The 26654-nt window shown below is 46.8% G+C and overlaps 1 protein-coding gene across 1 annotated transcript in view; it reads left to right on the top strand.

Annotated features, from left to right (window-relative positions):
- LOC144511296 (multiple C2 and transmembrane domain-containing protein 2-like) overlaps window positions 1-26654 on the top strand; it is a 447793-nt gene that overhangs the window by 349388 nt on the left and 71751 nt on the right. Inside the window, exon 18 of the mRNA XM_078241512.1 lies at window positions 2618-2662. Within this exon, the coding sequence (XP_078097638.1) occupies window positions 2618-2662 (45 nt within the window). The remainder of the gene's footprint in view (window positions 1-2617; window positions 2663-26654) is intronic.

The raw sequence follows: 26654 nt of genomic DNA, 5'->3' as shown, positions 1-26654 counted from the left end.
ACACTAAGGGGCAATTTACCATGGCCAGTCCACCTAACCCGCATATCTTTGGAGTGTGGGAAGAAGCACTCTGGAGCAACCGGAGGAAAGCCCACGCAGACACGGGGAGAACATGGAAACTCCACTCAGACAGCCACCCGAGGTTGGAGTTGAATCTAGGTCCCTGGTATAGTAAGGCTTGTCACCGTGCCGCCCACAATGGAGCTAAATGGAATCTCCATGGACTGGAGCTGGAGCAGGTTACAAAGAGATTTCTGGTCCTCCCCCCTCAAGATCATCCCGTGACTCGACACGAATCGAAGAACTCTGAGAAACTGAAAGGATTGTCTTTCTGAACGTCTTAACCCGAAAGGAGGTTCAATGTTGTTCTGGCTAGAGAGAAGAGCCAGCCATAACTTTAGTAGCAATAATGCCAGATGCAAGCTTCTGCTACCTATATACTTTCAATCACATCAGTGCCTGTGGTTGTGTATCTAAAAGCATGTTGGTTGGGTGGGAGAAGGGGAAAAAAGTCTGTCAGGCATTTTCCGTGATGACTGCCCCTTTGTAAGTCTGTCTCGTGGCAGTGTTGGTTTCTGTAACATGTTATCTGAGTGATCTCACCGACCTCCGCTCTCTGGCCCACAGTTCTTACAGAGCGTAAAATCGGAGGCCTGGAGCCAAGCACAGAGGTCACAGCCATGTAACTGCAGAAAACCGTGCGAGTTACCAGAACCCATCACCGCAGCAAACTCTTAATAACCTTGTAACTGGAAGGAGTGGACATTCTTGATGGGATTGTTGGTGGGGGAGACAAAGGAGTTGGCAAGATGCCCAAGTAGCTTTTCTGAGGATAGGCGAGTTAAAATGCACAAAATAAGTACAATGTGTGTCTGCAATTTGTCTAAAAATCTTTTGAGGGGTTATAACTTCTTGACTCCAAAATCTGTTGCCTGTGATTGGAAAATAAATTGCGTTTTCCCAGTAACAGTGAAGTATCTCCAAGTGCCATATTGCATTGATTCACATAGAGAGTAGATCACAGAAACAGGCCATACAACCCAGCTGCTCTCTGTCAGTGTTTATACTCAACATTCTTCTTCCAAACCCATCAGCCTATCAGTCTGTTCCATTCTCCCTCATGTTTATTTAACTTTCCCTTAAATTCATCTTTTCCCTGTGCTTTAGCCAGTCCTGGAAGCGAGTTCCACATTCTCACCACTTTCCAACGAAGATATTTCTACTGAATTTCCAATTGGATTTGTCAGTGACTACCTTGTACTTAAAGTTTATTTTATCAGTGTCACAATTAGGCTTACATTAACACTGCAATGAAGTGACTATGCAAATCCCCTAGTCGCCACACTCCGGTGCCTGTTCGGGTACACTGAGGGAGAATTTCGCATGGCCAATGCGGGAATAGGGCTTGGGTGGAATTGTGGTCGGTGCAGACTCGATGGGCCAAATGGTCTCCTTCTGCACTGTACCTATTCCTTCCCACCCAATGGCCACACGATTGTGCCAATAACATAGGGGGCTGGTTAGCTTAGTTAGCTAGATGGCTAGCATGTGGCTCAGAATCAAGCCAAAAGAGTGGGTTCGCTTCCTGTTTGGGCAGAGGTAGACTTGGGACCTACCTGCTGACCCGAGAGTGGAAGGCAACGGCAAGTTACCACAGACCAAAAAGGAAAGCTGCCAAGGCAAGATAGCTCAGGCCTAAGCATCAGCAGGTGACGAGTCAAGGACCTGTCTTTGGGCAGGCTGAACCAACCATTGGAAAATGCTGCAATAATAAAGCAATGAGCACACACAGTGTAAGGTGAAGGCTCATTGGGTTGTATTTTACGTGCCCCGAGCCTGGCTTGTTTTTGGTGCGGGTGTTGGGGGGTGGTTTGGGTGCGTGTCAGATAGGGCAGCACCCAACCCAGCACCTTCCCACTCATCCCTGTAACATGGTAGATGGGCGGGTGTCAAAATTGGCAACTCTCCTACCACATTTAAATTTGAAGATATAATCAAGAGTCAATTGGGCTTGTTAACAAGCCAATTCACCCTGACGATAGACGATCCATGCCATTAAAATGGTTGACATGGGCAGTCAGACAGGAGTGGGCCATTAGCACCCCCCCCCGGTAATATTCTGCCTATTGTTTTAAAAATATACCGAAAGTAAGCATTTTGCCACTGACACACCACCTGACGTTCACAAGTGCAGATCAACCCTTTTGAACACTGTATATCGTTTGGACCTTGCACGTTTCATATGGAATGATTAAAGCACAAATGCAGGCCACTCAACCCATCAAGTCTGTACTAGCTTCTGCAAGGACAGCCGAGCTAGTCTCATCCATCTTCCTTTACCCAATCTTCACTAACTGCCGGGAGTGAGTTTCATTTTCCTGTAAGCGTGTAGGTGTCCTCTGTGGCTAAGTTGCATTGTTTTGGGTAAGATTTCTGCTGATAATGAGACGCGTGCCTGCCTCACAATTCCATGTACAAATGTGGCGGCCTCTCTTTCAGTGATTGAGCACTGCTCTAAACCTTTCGCTTAGATTGTGATCATCCAAAGCTAAGAGTGTTTCAACAATGTAACGCAAAATGGTGCTAACTGCTTTTCTTCCTTTTCTTGATGCATCAGGAGGATGACGACGTGGACGATGATGAGGATGAGGAGGATGAAAAGGTAATGGACAACGTGTCTAATTATTTCGAGACATCTTCTCCAAAGATGTGCGAGTTAGGTTGATTGGTTATGCTCAATTGTCCCTTGGTATCAGGGGTTGCCAGCAGGGTAAATATGTGGGGTGAGGGGGGGATAGGGTCTGGGTGAGATTGTTGTCGGTGCAGACTCGATGGGCCAAATGGCCTCCTTCTGTATTGGAAGGATTCTATGATTCTAGGCGGAAACTTCATTTGTAGATGAAACTTCTTGAGATGCAGTGTTTCCTTTCTTGAAAAGCCATCGCTATGGATTTTCTCTGTAACGCTGCCAGTTCTCATTGTTCTCAAAGTACTGGAACGGAATTATTGGCAGCTTCTAACCCTGGCTTAAGTGCATTAAAATAAACTTGGCAGATACAGTAGATACGCTTAAAGCTGAAACCCATCTTAATTAGATATGTTTAAGCACGTATTTTCCATTGTATCTGTGGCTGACAATGTTACAGAATCATTTCCACATTCCATGTCAGCCATTCACTGAAGGCCTCTATTGTCAGTTCTGGTGTAAAATTGTGTTCCGCAGGAGCTAGAGATGGTTTAATACAATTGTAAACATCGGAAAATCCATCTGTCTGTGTAATCAAAAACCTTGAATTGGCAAGGCTGCCAGGCCCCATTCCGGTGAAGTCATTGGGTTAAGAATTAGCGGTAAAGTCTGCTATTCTAACTCCCACCCGCAGTGGCACTGTACTCTCCTATAACTAAAGCAGAATCGCAAGAATGCCTGTTGTATGCACCTGCTCAGGAGACAGCTGTGTAACCCTTTCAGCAGCAGGCACCGAGAGAATGCACCCAGCGTACAGGGAAGATGTGCTCTTGGGGAGCAACCCAAAATAGGCAATGGCGAATCAACAACCCATTTTGCACCCAGCCCGATTTTCTGTGACGTCTCCCTGCTGTTTCCTGATACCACCCAATACCAGTTTCCCACTACGCCTCCATGTCCTTGGCTTAATTCCATTTGCGGAATTTTCCCATCCCGCTCGCCATGGGAGTCGTGGCGGGTGGGGCACGAACCATACAAAGGTCCGTTGACCTCGGGCGGGATTTTCCGATCTTGGGATGAGCGCGGCTGGAAGATCCCGCCCCAGATCTCAGGAGATCCGTGATGGAGGCATGGTGGCACAGTTGCCTCATGGCTCCAGGGACTTGGGTCCGATTCCGGCCTTGGGTGACTGAATGTTAGGAGTTTCCATGTTCTCCCGTGTCTGTGTGGGTTTCCTGCGGGGGCTCCGGCTTCTTCCCATAGTCCAAGGATGTGTAGGTTAGGTGGATTGGCCATGCTAAATTGTCCCTTAATGTCCAAAGATGTGTATGTTATGTGAATTAGACATGGCAAATGCACGGGTTTAGGGGGATAGGACAGGGGGGGGGTGGGACTGGGTAAAATGCTGTTTCGGAGTCTCGATGGGCCAAATGGTCTCCTTCTGCACTGTAGGGATTCTATTGTTTTATGCATTGGTGCATTTAAATGTTGCAAATAGTAACGACATAGGTTCTTTATTTTTTGGTACCTTTTGGTATTTTATTTCCAATCAAAAAGCCAATTAAGCCTAATCAGAGTCCCCACATGAGGAAGAACCAGATCCAAGCTGACAAGGCAGGATATCCATCCCATCTTGGGCTTGATTAAACAAGATCCAAGCTGACAGGCTCCCGGGATCGATCTGAGCTTCACCTTAGTCAATAGGCCCAGGTGCCTTTGAAAGATTGCTCAGGTGAATCCTCAGTTTAACCTCATTGGCTCCCCTGGGTGCTGCTGCACTTGATCTTAGCCAAAAGGCCGAGAAGTCTGCACATTCTCCCCGTGTCTGTGTGGGTTTCCTCTGGGTGTTCCGGTTTCCTCCCACAGTCTGAAAGACGTGCTGGGTTAGATGCATTGGCCATGCTAAATTCTCCCTCAGTGTACCCGAACAGGCGCTGGAGTGTGCCGACTAGGGGACTTCCATAGTAACTTCATCGCAGCGTTAACTTGTGACAATAATAAAAAATAAAATAAACAACGTTAAATGACTTCAAAACAATATGGAAGCATTTTGTTTTGGTGGGATCCGTGACAGGAAACACTTTAATTGTTTCATCAACTGGCTAACTAACAACAGCATCTTAAAGCAAGAACTGGAATGTTACGGTTGTTCACAGAACAGATTTATTTATGCAGCTGTAATTTATTTATGTAGTCATAGTGGGTATATAAAACAATAACTAGTTATTTTTCCAAATGTTAATCAGAAGCACTCACTTCATTGGACCTTTGGGTAGAGTTCTTGCCAATATCTTACGATACTTTTTTCTCTTGAAATGTAACCCCCGCACCCTCCATGTCGATAAGACCACACCTCTACCCCACCCAGGAACAGCAGAACCTCTTGACTTTGATTTTTTTGATTTGATTTATTATTGTCAAATGTATTGATAGACAGTGAAAGGTATTGTTTCTGGCACACTATACAGACAAAGCATACTGCTCATAGAGTACACAGGGGAGAGGGTGCAGAATCATAGTGATGCACTGTCAATTATGAGACGACTTGGAGCACACCCATGCTGATGAACTGGTCGGAACTGGTCCGGTGACTGAGCGGGGGGGTGGTGGGAGCAGTCACCTTTATACCCGGGGGGGGTAGGAGTCTCAGGCAGGGCCGGCAGGGGCATGTCCAAGCATGTCACACACACACAGGCAATAACTTAACAGTGGTTTTACCACACATAGACTCCCTACAGTACAGCCATCGAGTCTGCACCACAATCCCACCCAGGGCCTATTCCTGTAACCCCATTTGCCCTGCTAATCCCCTGACACTAGGGTTAATTTAGCATGGCCAAAATCAACTTGACCCACACATCTTTGGAGTGTGGGAGGAAACCGGAGCACCTGGAGGAAACCCAAGCAGACACGGGGAGAATATGAAAACTCCACACAGACAGTGACCCAAGTCCGGAATTGAACCTGGGGTTCCTGGCGCTGTGAGGAAGCAGTGCTAATCACTATGCAGCCATAACACATTGAGGGAGAATGTAGTTTTACGCCACAGCTAGGATGTAGAGAAAGATCAGCTTAATATATGGTAGGTCCAATCAAAGGTCTGATGGCAGCAGAGAAGAAGCTGTTCTTGAGTCGGTTGGTACGTGACCTCAGACTTTTGCATCTTTTTTTCGACGGAAGAAGGTGGAAGAGAGAATGTCTGGGGTGCATGAGGTCCTTGATTATGCTGGCTGCTTTCCCGAGGCAGTGGGAAGTGTAGACGGAGTCGATGGATGGGAGGCTGGTTTGCATGATGGACTGGGCTATGTTCACGACCCTTTGTAGTTTCTTGCGGTCTTGGTCAGAGCAGGAGCCACACCGAGCTGTGATACATCCAGAAAGGATGCTTTGTATAGTGCATTAAAGTTGGTGAGAATAGTCGCGGACATGTCAAATTTCCTTAGCCTCCTGAGAAAGTAATATCTCAAACTATGACATAACGGTTGTATGTGGCAATAATGTTGACAATCGGATTTGGGTGTAACCTTTTCCCAAATGCCTATTTTAGAATCACCCATGCAACTGATTGGCTGCAATTTAACAGAAATTTTGTTGAATAATGACCAGTACAAATCGGTGTGTATCAAGAGGAAATTAAATCTACATGTCAGCAATCTGAAACGAATACATTACAATCCAAAAATTAACCTGTAATGGCAAGGGTCAGGAAGGAAAACGATGAAATAGTTACAGCTCTTAGTGTTTTGAAAGCCCTCTTTATTGTTTGGCCCTTCCATTAAGCTAGACCTTGCCACCGGAAATAAGGCTTTTCAGACATAATTGTCCAGATTTTACATTGAGACTAATGGTGGGGCTATTGGTACTCATCATTATTCTGGACTAAATCAGATAGCAACTTCCGGATTCCGGACAACAGCAGTTAAATGTAGAAATCCTGAAATTACAACCCAATTTACCTTTGGCCTTCTGCAGGCTGCAGTATAACAGAATCTCTCGAAGGGACTCAGTCTTTAAGGGGGCTCAGCTTGCAATACTTACCCATGGATTATATGGGAAAAAGTTAGGGTTGGTGCATTGAAGTGAATTTTTATAGAGCCATGGGGTGGGAATTTCTGGCCGAAACCGGAAGATCCCACCCAAAAGGTCAATGGATCTTTCCATGGTCCATCCCTCGCCCACTCCGATTCCCATGGCGGGCGGAACGGGGACATTCACCACATGGAATTTTGCAGCACCGTGGTGTTTGCTTTGGCCATGAAAAATCAGTTCCAATCCCATCTTCCAGCACTTGGTCCTTAACCTTGTATGCTGTGGTGTTTCAAGTGCTCATCTAAATGCTTCTTAAATGCTTTGAGGGTTCCTGCCCCTACCACCCTCTCAGGCTGTGAGATCCAGATTCCTACCAACCTCTGGAGGGGTGGGAATCCCTTCTAAACCTCCTATCCCTTACCATAAATCTATGCCCCTTGGTTATTGACCCCCCCCCACTAAAGGGAAACATTTCTTCGTATCTAACCTATCTATGTCTCTCATAATTTTGTACACCTCAATCAGGTTCCCTCCCCCCAGCCTGCTCTGCTTTAAGGAGAATGACCCCAGCCTAACCAGCCTTTCTTCATAGCTAAAACGCTACAGCCCAGGCCACATCCTGGTGAATCTCCTCTGCACCCTTTCTAGTCAATCATATCCTTCCCATAGTGTGGCGACCAGAACTGCACAGTACTCCAGCTGCGGCCTAACAAGCATCTTTTGCAGCTCTATCATAACCTCCCTGCTCTTATATTCTGTGCCTCGACTAATAAAAGCCAGTACCCCATATCCCTTTTTAATCACCTTATCTACCTGTCCTGCTGCCTGAATGGTGTGATCATTCATAACTGCTGCCAAACAGCCTATTCAATTTAATTAGTTTTGTAAATATAAAATATCACTCCTTCAAAATGTAATTCATGCTGGAGATTTTCTGGAATTATTTTTCTTTTACTATTTGTCTTTCTCCGTTATTTCTTTCTCTTAATCTCATCTTTCTTTCCCAATCATTATTTTCCTCTCTGTACACAATTTATATCTAATTTATCCTCCTGATTTAGACTCTGTGGGCTCAGTAGGCCTATTATATGGGTTTGACGAGTGGTTTTTTTGTGTGGCTAAAATGGCGTCAGATGCATGGGAGCTCACTTATGCTGCAAATCACACTGGAAGCTATATTGGTGAAGCACAGGCAGCTAACGTTCCCGGGAATGCATGGCGTCCATCAGGGTACAAGGCTGATTTAACGTCATTGTTGTCATTTTGAACCCTCAGCGAACGCTTTCTCTTAACCTCACATCCCTGAAGCAGAATTAAGAAGTGGGGGAAGCATTATCCCCGTCAGCCCTTCCATTATTTACTCAAGGAATCATCAAGCACTTCAGATTATTTTCTGATTGACTTCTTCTGGCTGTTGGTACGATTCTGCCACTGCTTGAGTCTTTGCATAGTTGCTTCAAGTTGCAAAAAGTCCACAGGCAGCGATGCGGCAGTCACTGAGGAATTTTTGCTGATTTTGCGGCTCCTGCAGAAAGCATTTGATTCCCAAGTGTGGGATACAGCAGGGCTGAGAAATTGAGTAGAGGCCTCACAGAGAAGAACAAGCTGCTGGAAGAAGAATATTATTAAACTAGAAAGAGTACGGAAAAGATTCACTGGAACTTGATGGTTTGAGTTATAAGGAGAGGCTGGATAGACTGGGACTTTTTTCCCTGGAGCGTAGGAGGCTGAGGGGTGATCTTATAGAGGTCTATAAAATAATGAGGGGCATAGATGAGGTAGATAGTCAACATCTTTTCCCAAAGGTAGGGGAATCTAAAACTCGAGGTCATAGGTTTAACGTGAGAGGGGAGAGATACAAAAGGGTCCAGAGGGGCAATTTTTTCACACAGAGGGCGGTGAGTGTCTGGAACAAGCTGCCAGAGGTAGTAGGAGAGGACTACTACCAGATGTAGTAGTAGAGACGGGTACAATTTTGTCTTTTAAAAAGCATTTGGACAGTTACATGGGTATAGAGGGATATGGGCCAAATGTGGGTAGTTGGGACCAGCTAAATGGTTAAAAAAAGAGGAGCATTGACAAGTTGGGCCGAAGGGCCTGTTTCCATGCTGTAAGCCTCTATGACTCTAAGGAGAAGATTCCTCAGCAGGAAGCCGTGTCCATCCAGGATGCTCAAGGAGCAATTCTGCTTACCTCAACGTCAGCAAGAAGCAATGTGTGAGACGTCTACGCTTCAGTAAAGGTGTCCTCACTGATGTGACACCTGCTGGGCCTCCAGGTGCAACCTCAGAGCAGGGCAAGAATTGTATAAGCTGTGGCTGTGATAGTGACTGTGGTGACGATCTTGAAGCATTTTCCTCCTCCCAGACTGTAGATGGACATTTTTCTAATAAATAGTAGTTTGCTATCGGGAGGACACGCTTTTCAAAGGGAGCTTTGAATAAATTGATTCCAGGGATGAAAGGGTTGACATATGAGGAGAGATTAAATAGTTTGGGCTTGTACTCAGTGGAATTAAGAAGGGTGAGAGGGAATCTGATCGAGCTATATAAAACATTAAAAGGGATTGATCAAGTAAACCATAAGGTATAGAAGCAGAATTAGGCCATTTGGCCCATCGAGTCTGCTCCATCATTCAATCATGGCTGATGTGATTTTCGTCCCCATTCTCCTGCCTTTTCCCTGTAACCATTGATCCCCTTATTGATAAGTAACCTATCTATCTCTGTCTTAAAGACATTCAGACATAGACCAAATGTTTCCCCTTGTGGGGCAATCTCGAACAAGAGGTCACAGGTATAGGTTGCGAGGCGGTAGATTTAAAACTGAGATGAGGAGGGACTACATTTTTTAGAGGGTGGTGAATTTGTGGAACGCGTTGCCCCAAGGCGCGGTGGAGTCTGAATCGTTGAATGGTTTCAAGAAAAAGATGAGATATGTCTTTGATTTTGAAAATGGATAAGGGGATATGGGGAACAGGTGGATTTGAGTCCAGTGAGAGATCAGCCATGATCTGATTGAATGGCGGAGCAGGCTCGAAGGGCTAAATTTCCCAACTTCTGCTCCTAATTCCTATGAGCTCATTCTATTTAACTTCCTCTTGCTTGTGAAAAGGAGGGGAAGCCAGGGCAAGCAAGAAGCTTCACTCAGATTGGAAACTTCCCAATGGCGCAGGGCGCCATTGACTTTCTGCATTTTGCTTTGTGGGTGCAACATGTCAACTCTGCCCTGTACTGGAACATCCCCTCACCTTATCTTTCCTCTGTCACTGATCAGTGTTTGCTTGATCACAATGCAAAAATACAAAGCCCTACAGCATTCACATCCAATCTGAATTTATGAATGAAACCATGTTGTTTTGCAGAAAAACAGATTTGTGCATTTCCTTAGCGCCCTCTTCTGTGTCCTTTGGCTCTCCTAGTGTTACAATGCAGTGCTACCCCAGTGGCTACAGTATGGCTGGTACAAAGCTTCTGACTTTCACTGCTGGAGACTACAGAAGGCCCTGGAGGATGATCTCAAGTTGCTATGGGCCCAGAAGGCTTGGCTTCACCAGGCAGGATTTTCGACACCCTCCCACCGCCACCCCGGCTTGTTTTGCGGTGGCGGAGGTGGCCCACCATTGGCTGGTGCTGGGACCTTTCAGTCCCACCACTGACCATGGGGTTTCTCGTTGTTTGTACCCTCTGCCACCAGGGACCCTGCAGCCGCGGGGTGCTCACCGTCGACGGGACAGGAAGATCTTGCCGGTGGGAACAGCCAGAAAATCCTGCCCATCACCTTGGCATGGACAGCAGCGTTCTGGACTGGCCTACTAGCTGGCGGCAACAGAAAGGTCACTGGCAGTCTGGGAGGATTGGGATGCGAATTGCGTCATCCTGAGAGGGGACAGTTAAGTTTGTGATTCGTGGAGCCACTGTCAATCCCTGTGTGGTGACTCAGCAACCCTGTTAGTGTGCTGGTGGGTAGTTTACTGGCTTGCTCTGCCATCCTTCAAGCCCATTTGCATTCTGGTACCCTCTACTATGATGGCAGCTTACATGATTACACTCTGAGCTTCCACTCCAGCGCCCTCAGATAGGACCATAAGATATAGGAGCAGAATTAAATCATTCGGCCCATCGAGTCTGCTCTGCCATTCAATCATAGCTGATATTTTTCTCAGCTCCATTCTCCCGCCTTTTCTCCGTAACCTTTGACCCCCCTTACCAATCAAGAACTTTCTATCTCTGTGTTGAACACACTCCGTGACCTGCCCTCCACAGCCTGGGGTGGCACAGTGGTTAGCACTACTGCCTCACAGCCCCAGGGTCCCATGTTCAATTCTGGCCTCGGTGTCACTGTCTGTGTGGAGTTTGCACTTTCTCCCCGTGTCTGTGTGGGTTTCCTCCAGGTGCTCCGGTTTCCTCCCACAGTCCAAAGATGTGTGGGTTACGTTGATTGGCCAGGCTAAATTGCCCCTAGTATGAGGGGGATTAGCAGGGTAAATGGGTGGGGTTACAGGAATGGTACCTGGTTGGGATTGTAGTCAGTACAGACACAATGGGCCAAATGGCTTCCTTCTGTACTGTAGGGATTCTATGATTCAATGAATTCCACAGATTCATCACCAACTGGTTGAAGAAACTCCTCCTCATCTCGGTTGTCCCTTTACTACGAGGCTGTGCCCTCGGATCCTATAGTCTCTCTACATGTTAGCTGGCTGCTGTGCGCACTGCAATGTCAATTATCAGACGCTCCATCATGGGATCCACAGTGTGTGAAGGGAGTTAGCTATCCATGCTGGCATGTATGGACTTGCAAGCTACGTGCAAACCCTTGTGCCGAGCTTACATCATCTTCAGCTTCTAAATGAGACAAGAATGTGCAAGGAGTGGAAAGTGGAATGAGGGGAGGAGGATTCAGAATGAGGATATGATCACCTTCAAAGCTCTCCGCTTGCCATGGCCATGGGCTTAGCAGTGCTGTTGTAATAATGGCCAGCACTGTCTCCTCTATGTCAACTCGAACACGTGGTGGTGTCTGTTCCCCTAAAGGTACCTCTGTGGTTGTGTGCCATCTTGTCCTGCAAGCGAGGAAGGGGTGCGTTAGATAGTGCCATGCAATATTTTTTGGATATGGCTGTCATGGTTGAATAGCTGTCAGTGTGTGTTCAAGCTGTGGGATGTGGGTGTGAAGCCTGCAGCAGTGTTGATTAGTGAAGTTGAAGTGGAGTGTATGAATGTTAGATCCCAATTAAGAGGGATTGTTGGGAAGTAATTGATAGGGATGTGTTGAATTGAGACTGGAGGTGTGATTGGTGGGATATGGCATTTGAAGATGCATTCTTCAAGGCGGCACGGTAGCACAGTGGTTAGCACTGCTGCCTCACAGCGACAGGGACCCAGGTTCGATTCCCAGCTTGGGTCAATGTGTGTGTGGAGTTTGCACATTTTCCCTGTGTCTGCGTGGGTTTCCTCCGGGTGCTCCAGTTTCCTCCCAAAGTCCAAAGATGTGCGGGTTAGGTTGATTGGCCATGCTAAATTGCCCCTTAATGTCAGGGGGACTAGCAGGGATAATATGTGGGGCTTCGGGAATAGGGGCTGGATGGGATTGTGGTCGGTGGGCTGAATGGCCTACTTCTGCACTGTAGGGATTCTATAACAATTCACTGACCTTGGCCGTTGTCAGGTCTTTGAACTTCTTGCAGCACTACATCCAGGTCATCGGATTTGACTCCTGGCGTCGAGATCCACAGTTCTTACTGGCCTTTGACCATTTGGCTGGAATGCCTCCCTGTGGCTACAGGCCATCTCTCTCCCTTTCCATCTCCTCTACATAGACTTGCAGGGCAATATCTGAAAAACCTGGGAGCCCGCTCAGCCTCATTTTATTCCATTCCTCATGGTTTCCCAAGAGAGGTTTGCTTCCTCTGCACGCCCCATTACCTGCTCCAGCCGCGGTGCGCCTCCTCTTCAAGAGCTGCAGGCGAGCTTCACATTATTCTCGAGAGGACTGGACTGCAAAAACAGGGGTGTATTGCTGAGGTTTTATAAGGCTCTGGTGAGACCACATTTAGAACATTGCAAACAACTTTGGGCCCCGTATCTAAGGAAGGATGTGCTGGCCTTGGAGAGGGTCCAGAGGAGGTTCACGAGAATGATCTCGGGAATGAAAAGGTTTGAGGACTCTGTCTCTGTACTCGATGGAGTTCAGAAGGATGATGGGGGGATCCCATTGAAACTTACAGAATACTGAAAGGCCTCGATAGAGTGGACGTGGGGAAGATGTTTCCATTAGCAGGAGAGACTAGAATCCGAGGGCACTGCCTTTTAGAAACTCCCTTTAGAAATGAGATGAGGAGGAATTTCTTCAGCCAGAGGGTGCCAAATCTATGGAATTCTTGCCACAGAAGGCGGTGGAGGCCAGGTCATTGAGTGCATTTAAGACTGAGATAGATAGGTTGTTGATTGGTAAGGGGATCAAAGGTTATGGGGGAAAGGGCGGGAGAATGGGGTTGAGAAATGTATCAGTCTTGATCAAATGGCAGAGCAGAGTTGATGGGCCGAATGGCCTAATTCTGCCCCCCAAATCTCATGGTCTTATTTATGAATGTGGAGCCCCCTGCTGCTGCAGGCAGTCAATCAGTGCACTGGCTGCTCCCAAAAATCATTCGAATGCACAGCTGAATGGTGTCTGCCTTGCAATCCATTGCATTGGATTCTCTCTGCCCATTTTCTGAGGCCATCCAGTTTAGCATCCCAGTGTGTATTAGTAAGGATCCTTCAGCCTGATTGCTTTCTGTTGCTTGTTCTGCTCACGGATGTCACCTATTCCCTCTCGAGGGCTGAATCAGACAGACATATCATCTAAATGGTGAGAAATTGCAGAGCTCTGCAATGCAGAGGGACCTCGGGGGGTCCTTGTGCACGAATTGTAAAAGGCTGGCATGCAGGTACTGCAAATAATTAGGAAAGCTAATAGAATCTTATCATTTATTGTGAGGGGAATTGAATACGAAAGTAGGGAGGTTATACTTCAGTTATACAGGGCATTGGTGAGGCCACATCTGGAGTGTTGTCTACAGTATTGGTTTATTTTTTTAAGGAAGGGTGTAATAGCTTCGGAAGCAATTCGGAGAAGGTTTACGAAGCTAATACCTGGATTGGGCGGATTGTCTTATGAGGAAAGATGGGGCAAGCGCATCCATTAAAGTTTAGAAGAATGAGGAGCAACTTGCTTGAAACCCCTGAGGGTTTTTGACAGGGTGGATGTGGTGAGGATGGGGGAATTCTTCGACCTCCCGGCCGCTCATTTCTCAGCAGCGGGAGGGAGCGCGCTGTTCACTGGCGGGGGGTTATTCTCTGGCACTACCGCTGTCAGTGGGATTTCCCATTGATGTCACTCCATGATGCCGGGAAACCCATGGGAGAGGATACACTGCCAGCGGGACCAGAGAATCCCGCCATCATGAACGGCCAGTGAATTCTCCCCCCGATGTTTCCTCTTGTGGAAGAATCTAGCGCTGGGGGCCACTGTTTAAAAATAAAGGATCTCCCTTTCAGAACAGGGATGAGGAATTTTTTTTTTCATCAGAAGTCTTTGGAATTCTCTTCCTCAAAGAGTGGTGGAAACAGGTGCTTTGAATATTTTTAAGGCAGAGGCAAATATATTCTTGATAAGCAAGGGGTGAAAGGTTACTGGGAGTAGGCAGGAGTTACAGTCAGATCAGCCATGATCCTATTGGATGGCAGAGCAGGCTTGAAGGTCTGAATCACCTTTCTTATTCCCAATTCATATGTTGGTACACCAATGATAGATAACCTTGGCTCAAATTCCCACAAATGTGAGCAGAGTGCATGAACAGAGGGCGTGACAATTGCCATTCGTACACCACTGACAGCAAATTCCAAGCCAATAAAAAAACTTGAAAAGAAAATGATCAAAACTCAAAGTGGAAAATGCTGGAAATATTCAGCAGCACCTGTAGGGAAAGAATCTAGAGAGAACTTTTCAGGTCGATGACTTTTCACCAGAACTGGGAGTGTTTCGAGACATCATAGTTTGGCACAGTGTAGAGAAAGAGTAAATGAAGGCCTGTGATAGGGTGGAAGGCTGAAGGTTAAATGACAAGAGGGATGATATAGTGCAAGGCAAAAGGAAGTGGTAATGGGATAAGTGAAGCAACAAAATATGTATGGGAAGATGAAAGCAGAATAATCATCAAAAACATCCATCAAAAATGTATTATAAAATTATCAAATTTTGTTAACAGTGTTTCCTTAAGAGATCACACTTTTCTGACAAGTCTGGACCTTGAATTTATCGGTTAGTTTTGATCATTTTCTTCCAAGTTTTTTATGCCTCAGAACCATCACTGAACAGCAACCTTAATCCATGTAGCACCATTTAATGTAGAAACCACGGCGATTCGAGGCATAGAAAGTTTTTTAAAGTGTGGAGAGAAATACCCAAGTTAAGGAGTTGAGGAAGCATGTGGCAGAGAATAGAGCCGTGATTGCTGAAGGCCAGGTTATTTGGAAGGAAGTAGTCCAAATTTGAAATTGTCAGTGATGACATTTGGAATAACTCTCTTCCTGGATCAAGATCATCCAAAATGCTACTCATTTTCTAACTCCCTCAAGTCCTGTTCACCCATGACCCTTGTGCCCGCTGACCTCTATCGGCTCCCGGTTGAACCACAGCCCAATTTTAAAAAAAATTCATTCATTTACGGAATTTGGGCGTCGCCGGCTAGGTCAGCATTTATTGCCAATCCCTAGTTGCCCTTGACAGTGGCTTTGCTTGGCCATTTCAGAGGGCATTTAAGAGTCAACTGCGTTGCTGTGGGTCTGGAGTCACATGTAGACCAGGCCAGGTAAGAATGGCAGATTTCCCTCTCAAAAGGACGTTATTGAACCAGATGGGTTCATGGACCAATGGTTTCATGGTCATCATCAGACTTTTAATTCAGCATGGTTTTTTTTGTTTTTATTGAATTTAAATTCGACCATCTGCCATGGTAGGATTGGAACCCCAAGTCTCTGGATTGCTACTCCGGCAACTGTACCACTGCGCCACCACCTCTCTGCAAATTCCCACCCTTGCCTTCCAAGTTCCTCCATGCCTAACCTTCCCCACCACGGTAATCTCCTCCAGTACCACAACTCCCCATGAAATCTGTAGTCCCCCAATTCTGGCCCCTTGAGCATCCCCAGTTTTCACGGCCCCACCATTGGAGGCCATGCCTTTAGCTGCCGAGGCCCCAAGCCCTGGAAAGAAAATCTCCCTTTAGCCCTCTACCTCGCTTTCCTCACTTGGGTGAAAACCTGTCTCCTCAGCTAAGCCTTTAGCCATTTGCCCCTAATATGGCTCCTTATGCAGCTCATTGTCAAATTGTATTTGCTCGGCTCCCGTGAAGCATCTTGGGACATTGGGGGAGGCAATGGCCTAGTGTTATTATCACTAGACTATTAATTTAGAAACTCAGCTAATGTTCTGGGGACCTAGGTGCGAATCCCGCCACGTCAGATGGCAGAATTTGAATTCAATAAAAAATATCTGGAATTAAGAATCTACTGATGAAACCATTGTCGATTGTCGGAAAAACCCATCTAGTTCACTAATGCCCTTTTGGGAAGGAAATCTGCCATCCTTACCCAGTCTAGCCTACATGTGACTCCAGAAACACAGCAATGTGGTTGACTCTCAACTGTCCTCTAAGGGCAACTAGGGAATCCAGGTCCCCAGAACATTAGCTGAGTTTCTAAATTAATAGTCTAGTGATAATACCACGAGGCCATTGCCTCCCCCAATGTCCCAAGATGCTTCACGGGAGCCTAGCAAATACAATTTGATAATGAGCTGCATAAGGAGCCATATTAGGGGCAAATGGCTAAAGGCTTAGCTGAGGAGACAGGTTTTCACCCAAGTGAGGAAAGCGAGGTAGAGGGCTAAAGGGAGATTTTCTTTCCAGGGCTTGGGGCCTAGGCAGCTAAAGGCATGGCCGCCAATGGTGGAGCCATGAAAACTGGGGATGCTCAAGGGGCCAGAATTGGGGGACCACAGATTTCATGGGGAGTTGTGGTACTGGAGGTAAATGCTGGCCAGCCAGCAATGCCCATGTCCCATGAGTGAGTATATAAAAACAAAATTTTGGTGTCGTCTTTATATAAATGCAAATTGTTGATGTTCTTTATGATAATAGCTCCTGAATACACATGTAGCGAAACACAGAATGCAGTGGTGTGATTAGTGAGAGATCTTTCTTGGCGATACAATTCATTCTCCTGTTTACGCGCTCAACCAGAATGAAAATTGCGGAGGACTGAGCTGATAGGTTTATCATTCATGACCATTTCCACTCTAATCTGAAACAAGTGAATTTACTCCGCGCACCGTTCCGTTGACACAAAACAAAATCTGGTTCATCGCCCTTTATCAGTCACCCCCACGTAGAAGCCCTACGGTGCAACATTTAAGTTATTTCCCATGAAGAAAAGGCTGAACCCGCAGCAGATTCAAGTTACATTGGAAAATGTGAACTTGCCTTCTCATCCTAAAGCAGCCATAATATGGAATGCTCGTAAAAAACCAAGCGGAGGTTTATGAGGATTGAGTTCAAAGGCCCATCTCTATTGTTGTTGTTCCAACAATTTTTTTTGGGGGGGGGGGGGTGGCAGGTGGGGGTGGTGTTGGTTTGAGACCCGCAGCAAGACTGCAGTGACTCATTCATATCTACATCAGCGTTCAGTGGTGGAAGTCCCAGGGAGCTCACACATATTCAATAATGTTTTACTTACTCACTTGCAATGAAAGTTAATATCTACAGAGATCCCCCAGCAGTTTACTGCTTCACTGTCAAAATGGAGATGATATTTCAGTTCAACGTTCGTCTACATCTGGTAACCCTCCGCATGTCTAGCCACTGATTTACTGTCTTAATGAACAACGACTTGCATCCATATAGCATCTTTAAGGTAGCAAAATGTCCCAAATGTACTGCCCGGAGTGGCGGCACAGGCAGATGCGATAGGGGCATTTTAGATAAGCACATGAATATGCAAGAAATAGAGGGATGTGGACCAAGGGCAGGCAGAAGGGATCGGTTTCATTTGGCATCATGTTTGGCACAACACCGTGGGCCGAAGAGTCTGCTCCTGTGCTGTGCTGTACTGTTCTGTGCTCTAAAAGAGCGTTACCAAACAAAATTTGACAAGCCATGTAAAGAGGTATTGAAAAAAAGTTGAGGCATGTTTTCAGGAGAATCTTAAAGGAGGAGGGAGGTTTCGGAAAGGAATTACATCCCTGTTTTCAAACCCCTCCGTGGACCTCGCTCCTTCCCGTCTCCGTAACCCTCGACGATATTCCGGGATCCTGGTGCTGCTCCAGTTCTGGCCTCCTGTGCATCCCCGATTTGCTTGTGAAAGCAGGGATGCAGTTTTAAAATGAAGATGTTGTCAGGCAGGGAGCCAGGGAAGGTCAGCCAGCGCAGGGTTGCCGAGTGAAGGAGACTCGGTAAAATTTAGGATACTGGCAGCAGAGGTTTGGTTGAGTTGCAGTTTACAAAGGAGTGTTGTCGGGACAGCTACAGATGAGCAATAGTCAAGGACATCCCAGATAAGTTGATCAACTAAATTAGTTTCTGTTGCTTTTGAGCTGGTTCCAAAAAGAATATGGATCTTGCAACCCTCAGTTTAGCGCATACCCTGATAATCCATGTTAGGAACCAGCAGAGTTTAAAAGGTTGAGTTTGTTTTTTCTCAGTAGCTGACTGTCGTGGTAGCCCTGTCATAATATTAAATATATGACATTAAAGTACAGAAAAGTCACATTAAATTGCTCTGCAGTGATGGACACTACAAAGAAAAGTTTGCTAAGCACAGCATCCATTATGGTTTGATAAGACCCTTCAAAACAAAAACTCTTGGGTTTAACTTCGACATTAGCCAAGTCGCACTGCACTTAATCATATTAATTGCCTCACAAACATTTCAAAGCTTGTTTCATCAAACTCTAATTTCCTGAAAGTGTCAGAAGATGCTAACGCCCCAGTGAGGGTTAAAGACTAATCGAGTACCGCAGAACGTGTAAATCAAAACCCAAAGTGAAGGGCCCAGAATGGCTCAATAACTTTTGAGATACACAAGCGTTCCAGTGTTACCAACATTCGGCGGGGGTTGGGAGGGAAGGTTCTTCAAGGGAGATAACAGTGATTGAGGAGGGGAGTGTGGGAAGCTCACAGTCAGGGCAGGAAATTGGAGCCACACATAAACTTGGTTCAGTTATGCTGTGTCTGATGATTAGCTCTCCCGAATGCAGAAAAGAAAGTCAGCTGCGCTGGCATTAAGAGCAACCATTTTACCGCCCCCCCCCCCCCCCCCCCCCCCCCCCCCGCTCCCCCAAATCCAGTTGTACTTTGTGACAGAGTGCAAGAGGTTAGTGCCCTTTTGCTTTCTTTCCCCCCTAAAAGAAGAAATGTGTTTTATTAAACCTAAAGATGGAGCCCTTCTGGCATACTTTATATATAGCAGATGCCATTTCTGGCTTTTTTTAATCAGCCCTTGAGGGGGAAAACTGTTTACCATTTATAAACATACTGTTTAATACAAAAACAAAAGGCCAACACAAATCCCATTTGCCTAAACTATGAATCTAAAATGACGCACAATGTTTAATTACCGAAACTTCAAAACACTGTCTCAACATTATGTGAAAGATAAAGGTTCGTGTATTCCCACCGGCTCCCAGTCAATGCATATTTTTCTGATGGAATTTTTTTTTCTCTCTCTCGCATTTGGTTTAAAGAAAGCCAGGCTGCTGTCATGGAGCTGTTTACTATCAGCTTTGAACTGTCAAGTGCTCGCATTTCTGCACGGTTAGATCACTGCGGCATCTCCACCCCAGAAGAAGCGCCGTGGCCGAGGTTTTCTCAGCAACGTTGCCAAGCCAGTTCCACATGACCGCTTCGCAAACACCATCCCTTTCTCTCCCCCCGCCCCCACCCCACTTCACCCATGGGTGAAGGGTCATGCCAGCAGCGCCAGGTGCTGAGCCGGGCACAAGAGGTCGAAGGCATCTCGGGCACAGTAACCCACTCACCAAAATCAGCCCCGGGAAAAGCTTATCTAACCGCCACGTGATTTCTCCTGGCCCGCGTCGTCTCCCCAGTGAAACCGTGAAGACTGCGCAGTGTTCGCATGAAAGCTGAAACAGTGACCTTGAAAACGAAAATAAATAATCTGTTCATTTAGGAACGGCGGCAGCGAGATATATCAAAAATCAACAGCGTATTAGTTGCTAATTAGAATTTTGTTTTGAGATGCTGCCTCATTTCTAATGGGGACAGTTATTCCGAGCAGTATTTGCTGTACAGTTAACCTCTATTAAAGTGCAGTCTCTACAGCATGATCTGGGTTCTAATTTGCTATTTTTATGCTTCTGATTTTTTTTTTGCTTTTGATGCTGCCGGCGTGGTGTAATCCATTGGGGTATAAGCGCTGTGTCGACGTGCATTGAGGGTTTGGGAAGCTTCCTGGCTGTATCAGATTTGAAAGCAACTAATTCCCTCACATTATTTTGTTCCCCAGCAAAAACCGGCCTTCTCAATGGCGGGGAAGTTAATGCCTGGAGCATAAAGGAGGTGGGAGGGATTTAGGAGGTTTGTCGACCAGTGCAACTGCAGGAGGGAGAGACAAATTGGGGGAGGCGGGGCGGGGGGGGTGGGGGGGGGGACTGGGGAGGATATGGAAGGTGACAGAGAGGCCTTCAGTCCTGCAGACTGAAGCCAACAGCCTAGGGACAGTGGTCGGGGAAAGACGTCCGACCAGACAAGGTTAGGTCTGGTATCTTCCAGTCAGCTGAGACAAGGATTGGGTCGAGCGGAGACGTAGAACATAGAACAGTACAGTACAGCACAGAACAGGCCCTTCGGCCCACGATGTTGTGCCGAGCTTTATCTGAAACCATCTGAAACGGGTGGCACGGTAGCACAGTGGTTAGCACTGCTGCTTCACAGCTCCAGGGACCTGAGTTCGATTCCCGGCTTGGGTCACTGTCTGTGTGGAGTTTGCACATTCTCCTCGTGTCTGCGTGGGTTTCCTCCGGGTGCTCCGGTTTCCTCCCACAGTCCAAAGATGTGCGTGTTAGGTTGATTGGCCATGCTAAAAAAATTGCCCCTTAGTGTCCTGAGATGTGTGAGTTAGAGGGATTAGTGGGTAAATATGTAGGGATGGGGGGTAAGGCCTGGGTGGGATTGTGGTCGGTGCAGACTCGATGGGCCAAATGGCCTCTTTCTGCACTGTAGGGTATCTAATCTAAAAAAAAAGATCAAGCTATCCCACTCCCTATCATCCTGGTGTGCTCCATGTGCCTATCCAATAACTGCTTAAATGTTCCTAAAGTGTCTGACTCCAATATCACTGCAGGCACTCTTGAGGAAGAGTGGACAATCTGGGACTAATCAAGGCAAGCTGAGAGCTCTCGAGAGAAAGGCTAGGTAAAGAGAGACAGACAGACAGGAGGATACAGGAGCTGGAGAGCTCCGGGAAAAAGGTCAGGCAGGCAGACAGAAACTGACTGGTCCTAATTTTTTTGACTTTTCTGTCCTACAGGCTGGGAGTTTTAAGAGCAGGGCTGGTGTCAAAGTTCATTATTTGCTGAGGCAGGTATCCTGTTCCCTTCCTCTCCCCCCCCCTCCCCCCCCCTCCCCCCTTGTCGTTCTAGGTAAATGATACCTTGCAATAGAATCCCAATGGTGCAGAAGGAGGCCATTCGGCCCATCTAGTCTGCACCAACTCTCTGACAGAGCAGCTTACCCAGGTCCTCTCCCCACATCCCACACATTTGCCATGGCTCATCCACATAACCTACATACCTTTGGACACTAGGGGATAATTTAGCATGGCCAATCCACCTAACCTGCCCATCTTTGGACTGTGAGAGGAAACTGGAACACCCAGAGGAAATCCACGCAGCTGCAGGGAGAACGTGCAGACTCCACATCGTGCTAACGACTCTGTCACCCTAATAATGCATCTGTTATCCCTGGTACTGTACTCCCAGCCCACTCAAACTCCACACACCCAATCAGGAACTCAGCAAAAAGTGGTCCAAACCATGGGCCTCCAGATCATTAGCCAAGACTTGTTGTTGGAATTCTGTCTGAGGCCTTTCATCACAGATCCTCTCGTGTGTCACAGGGGTCTGTGGTAAGGCAAATTCTAAAGTGAATTAAAAGTAAAGTTTATTTATTAGTGTCACAAGTAGGTTTACATTAACACTGTAATGAAATTACTGTGAAAATCCCCTCGTCGCCACACTCCGGCGCCTGTTCGGGTACACTGAGGGAGAATTTAGCATGGCCAATGCACCTAACCAGCACGTCTTTCAGACTGGGAGGAAACCGGAGCGCCCGGAGGAAACCCACACAGACACGGGGAGTATGTACAGACTCTACACAAAGAGTGACCCAAGCTGGGAATCGAACCCGGGTCCCTGGCACTGTGAGGCAGCAATGTTAACCACTGTGCCATCGTGCTGCTGTCCGAATTTCTCCAACCAGACATGGATTTATTTTTTTCCCTATCTTTTCACCCTTAATTGCTTTCATTGTCATCTTTTCTGATTTGGGTCCTAATGCCACTTCATCTCTTTATTTTCTCACTGCTCCTGGCTCCTGTTCCAACATATTCTTCAGCATCGACACACAGCCCCAATTCTCGCTGTGTCCCCCCCGTCCATAAAGAAAATCGGATTTAAAAATGCCATATCGCATGTGTGTGTGTCAGTGTGGGTGTGCGTGAGGGTCAGTGTGGGTGGGTGGGTGTGTGTGTGTGTGTGTGGGTATGTGTGTGTGTCGATGTGTGTGTGTGTGTGTGTGTGTCGGTGTGGGTGTGTGTGCGTGAGGGTCAGTGTGGGTGGGTGGGTGGGTGGATGTGTGTGGGTATGTGTGTGTTGGGGGGGATGTGTGTGTGTGTGTGTCGGTGGGTGTGTGTGTCGGTGGGTGTGTGTGTGTGTGTCGGTGGGTGTGTGTGTGTGTGTCGGTGGGTGGGTGTGTGTGTGTGTGTCGGTGGGTGGGTGTGTGTGTGTGGGTGGGTGGGTGTGTGTGTGTGTGTCGGTGGGTGTGTGTGTGTGTGTCGGTGGGTGAGTGTGTGTGTGTGTCGGTGGGTGAGTGTGTGTGTGTGTCGGTGGGTGGGTGTGTGTGTCGGTGGGTGTGTGTGTCGGTGGGTGAGTGTGTGTGTGTGTTGGTGTGTGTGTGTCGGTGGGTGTGTCGGTGGGTGGGTGTGGGTGTGTCGGTGGGTGTGTGTGTGTCGGTGGGTGTGGGTGTGTGTGTGTGTCAGTGGGTGTGTGTGTGTGTGTGTGTGGGTGGCGGTGGGTGTGTGTGTCGGTGTGTGTGGGTGGCGGTGTGTGGTCATGGTCTCAAAGCTTGGCTTCAGCATGCCACCTTGAACAGTGTTTGAAGTGATACAGCTCTCTCAAGTATTTGCCTCTGCAATCGTCAGATTCTTTTTTCAATGGTAAATTATGGGCAGAATTTTCCCGTCCCGCTCGCGATGGGAATCGTAGAGAGAGGGACAGGGCCATGCAAAGATGTGTTGAGCTCAGGCTGGATTTTCCGGTCTTGCGCGAGCACAGCTGGAAAATCCCACTCTATAAATCAATTCTGCATTAACAACACTCGGGCGTCTCCTGCCCTCCATTCAGATGTGACTTCAAACTTAGTTCTTTGACCAGTTCCTGGTTCCAATATTGCCTTATTCTCGGCATCAGATTTTATCCAAGGCTCCTGTGAAGTATATCAGGACGTTTTGCTAAATTGAATCGCAATTCTCTTCCCGCACTCCAATGTTGCACCAAGGCAGACTTCCGTCTGTTCCCATTGCTAGGTTTTTCCTAGGTTGCTAGTCTGTCGCCAAATGGCTTATAGCTTGAGGGATTCTGCTCCGCATCAAGCGTGGCTGACCAAGAGTCTCTCCTACTCTTACCGCCAGCCATTGGCGTGTTTGGAATGATTTGCAGCTTGACACACTCAGCCTGTTTGGCCGTGTTATAAACGCACTTTCCTTGGCCATCAAGTCCTGGGGTGGGACTCGAACCTGGAGCTTCTGGCTCAGAGGCAGGGACACTACCCACTGCACCACAAGACCTACTTACTACATTAATGGTGTTGCATTACTACTGGGCTGAAGCTTTTGTTTGGTCTTTGTGGTTCTCATGAATATTAATAGCACGTGACAGCACAGCGCTGGGTTAGGCATGCTATTAAGTTGCAGTTGCTTCCATTCCACCCTCAGCTACCCTGGCTGACTTCTGTGAACTAACTTCATAGTTAATTAAGAAAGCCCACCAAAGTCTGTACTTTCTCAGGAGGCTAAGGAAACGTGGCATGTCCGCTATTACTCTCATCAATTTTTACAGCTGGACCATAGAAAGCATCCTTTCTGAACATAGAACATTGAACAGTACAGCACAGAACAGGCCCTTCGGCCCACGATGTTGTGCCGAGCTTTATCTGAAACCAAGATCAAGCTATCCCACTCCCTATCATCCTGGTGTGCTCCATGTGCCTATCAAATAACCGCTTAAATGTTCCTAAAGTGTCTGACTCCACTATCACTGCAGGCAGTCCATTCCACACCCCAACCACTCTCTGCGTAAAGAACCTACCTCTGATATCCTTCCTATATCTCCCACCATGAACCCTATAGTTATGCCCCCTTGTAATAGCTCCATCCACCCGAGGAAATAGTCTTTGAACGTTCACTCTATCTATCCCCTTCATCATTTTATAAACCTCTATTAAGTCTCCCCTCAGCCTCCTCCGCGCCAGAGAGAACAGCCCTAGCTCCCTCAACCTTTCCTCATAAGACCTACCCTCCAAACCAGGCAGCATCCTGGTAAATCTCCTCTGCACTCTTTCCAGCGCTTCCACATCCTTCTTATAGTGAGGTGACCAGAACTGCACACAATATTCCAAATGTGGTCTCACCAAGGTCCTGTACAGTTGCAGCATAACCCCACGGCTCTTAAACTCCAACCCTCTGTTAATAAAAGCTAACACACTATAGGCCTTCTTCACAGCTCTATCCACTTGAGTGGCAACCTTTAGAGATCTGTGGACATGGACCCCAAGATCTCTCTGTTCCTCCACAGTCTTCAGAACCCTACCTTTGACCCTGTAATCCACATTTAAATTAGTCCTACCAAAATGAATCACCTCACATTTCTCAGGGTTAAACTCCATTTGTCATTTTTCAGCCCAGCTTTGCATCCTATCTATGTCTCTTTGCAGCCTACAACAGCCCTCCACCTCATCCACTACTCCACCAATCTTGGTGTCATCAGCAAATTTACTGATCCACCCTTCAGCCCCCTCCTCTAAGTCATTAATAAAAATCACAAAGAGCAGAGGACCAAGCACTGATCCCTGTGGCACTCCGCTAGCAACCTGCCCCCAATCCGAAAATTTTCCATCCACCACCACCCTCTGTCTTTGATCAGACAGCCAGTTACCTATCCAATCGGCCAACTTTCCCTCTATTCCACACCTCCTCACTTTCATCATAAGCCGACCATGGGGGACCTTATCAAACGCCTTACTAAAATCCATCTATATGACATCAACTGACATACCTTCATCAACACACTTAGTTACCTCCTCAAAAAATTCAATCAAATTTGTGAGGTTGTATCATAGCTTGGTAAGGCTCCTGCTCTGTCCAAGACAGCAAGAAATTACAAAGGGTTGTGAACGTAACCCAGTCCATCACGCAAACCAGCCTCCCATCCATTGACTCCGTCTACACTGCCTCGGGAATGCAGCCAACATAATCAAGGACCTCTCAAGCCCCGGGCATTCTCTCTTCCAACCTCTTATGTTGGGAAAAAAATACAAAAGTCTGAGGTCACGTACCAATCGACTTGCGCAGCTCCTCCCCTGCTGCCGTCATACTTTTGAATGGACTTCCTTATATTAAGCTGATCTTTCTCTGCACCCTATCTGTAACTGCAACACTATATTCTGCACCCTCTCCTTTCCTTCTCCCATATGCACTCTATGAACGGTATGCTTTGTCTGTATAGCACTCAAGAAACAATACTTTTCACTGTATACCAATACAGACGATGATAACTCAATTCAAAATGAACAGTATGTCCTGTCTGTATAGTGCACATGCAACAATACTTTTCACTGTATCCCAATACATATGACAATAATAATTGAAATTCATTCACTGGAATGTCTCCCATAGTTTGGTGTTAGAAAGAACAAAGAAAATTACAGCACAGGAACAGGCCCTTCGGCTCTCCAAGCCTGCACCGACCATGCTGTCCGACTGAATTAAAACCCTCTATCCTTCCAGAGACCGTATCCCTCTATTCCCATCCTATTCATGTATTTGTCAAGACACCCCTTATCCTTCTCTGGGCAGAAGAACCAAAGGATGGCTGCTGGTGGGTGGGCTTGCCCTATCCTGGATTGTGTCAGTGGGAAACTCTGCTAGTTAATAGATCCTTTCCAGTCAAGGAAGGGAGAGCTTTAGATAGGCTGACACTGACGCAATCTATGCAGCGCTGTACTGAATGGGAAGCCTGTTCTTCAGAGTACCAATGATACGACTGCATGATTGTGTCTGATTATGGAAGTGTGGCTCTGTGGTGCTGGTATTCTGATGGAAAGTTTCGCAATGTAAAAAATGCCTATGCGGATTAATCTCTTTATAATTCATTTCTCCGAAGCAGTCTCATTTCCCTCCAAAGCGCGTGAAACATAATCCTTAGCAGTTTTGTTTTTAATTTCCCGATTTCAACATACGCTGTATCGCCAGTGAGACCCGTGGTTACCGCATTGTCTTAATTCTATCATGCTGCTTATAATTTTGAGTGTGATACTGTTGGAATATAAGGTATTTCAGTGCGCTTGGGAAAAAACTTGAGTAGAAAAGAGAGAATACAATTA

The sequence above is a fragment of the Mustelus asterias genome, chromosome 24, assembly GCF_964213995.1.
Source record: "Mustelus asterias chromosome 24, sMusAst1.hap1.1, whole genome shotgun sequence".
NCBI classification, from domain to species: domain Eukaryota; kingdom Metazoa; phylum Chordata; class Chondrichthyes; order Carcharhiniformes; family Triakidae; genus Mustelus; species Mustelus asterias.
The sequence above is the reverse complement of the archived record's forward strand: the minus strand, read 5'-3'. Positions and strand labels throughout refer to the sequence as shown.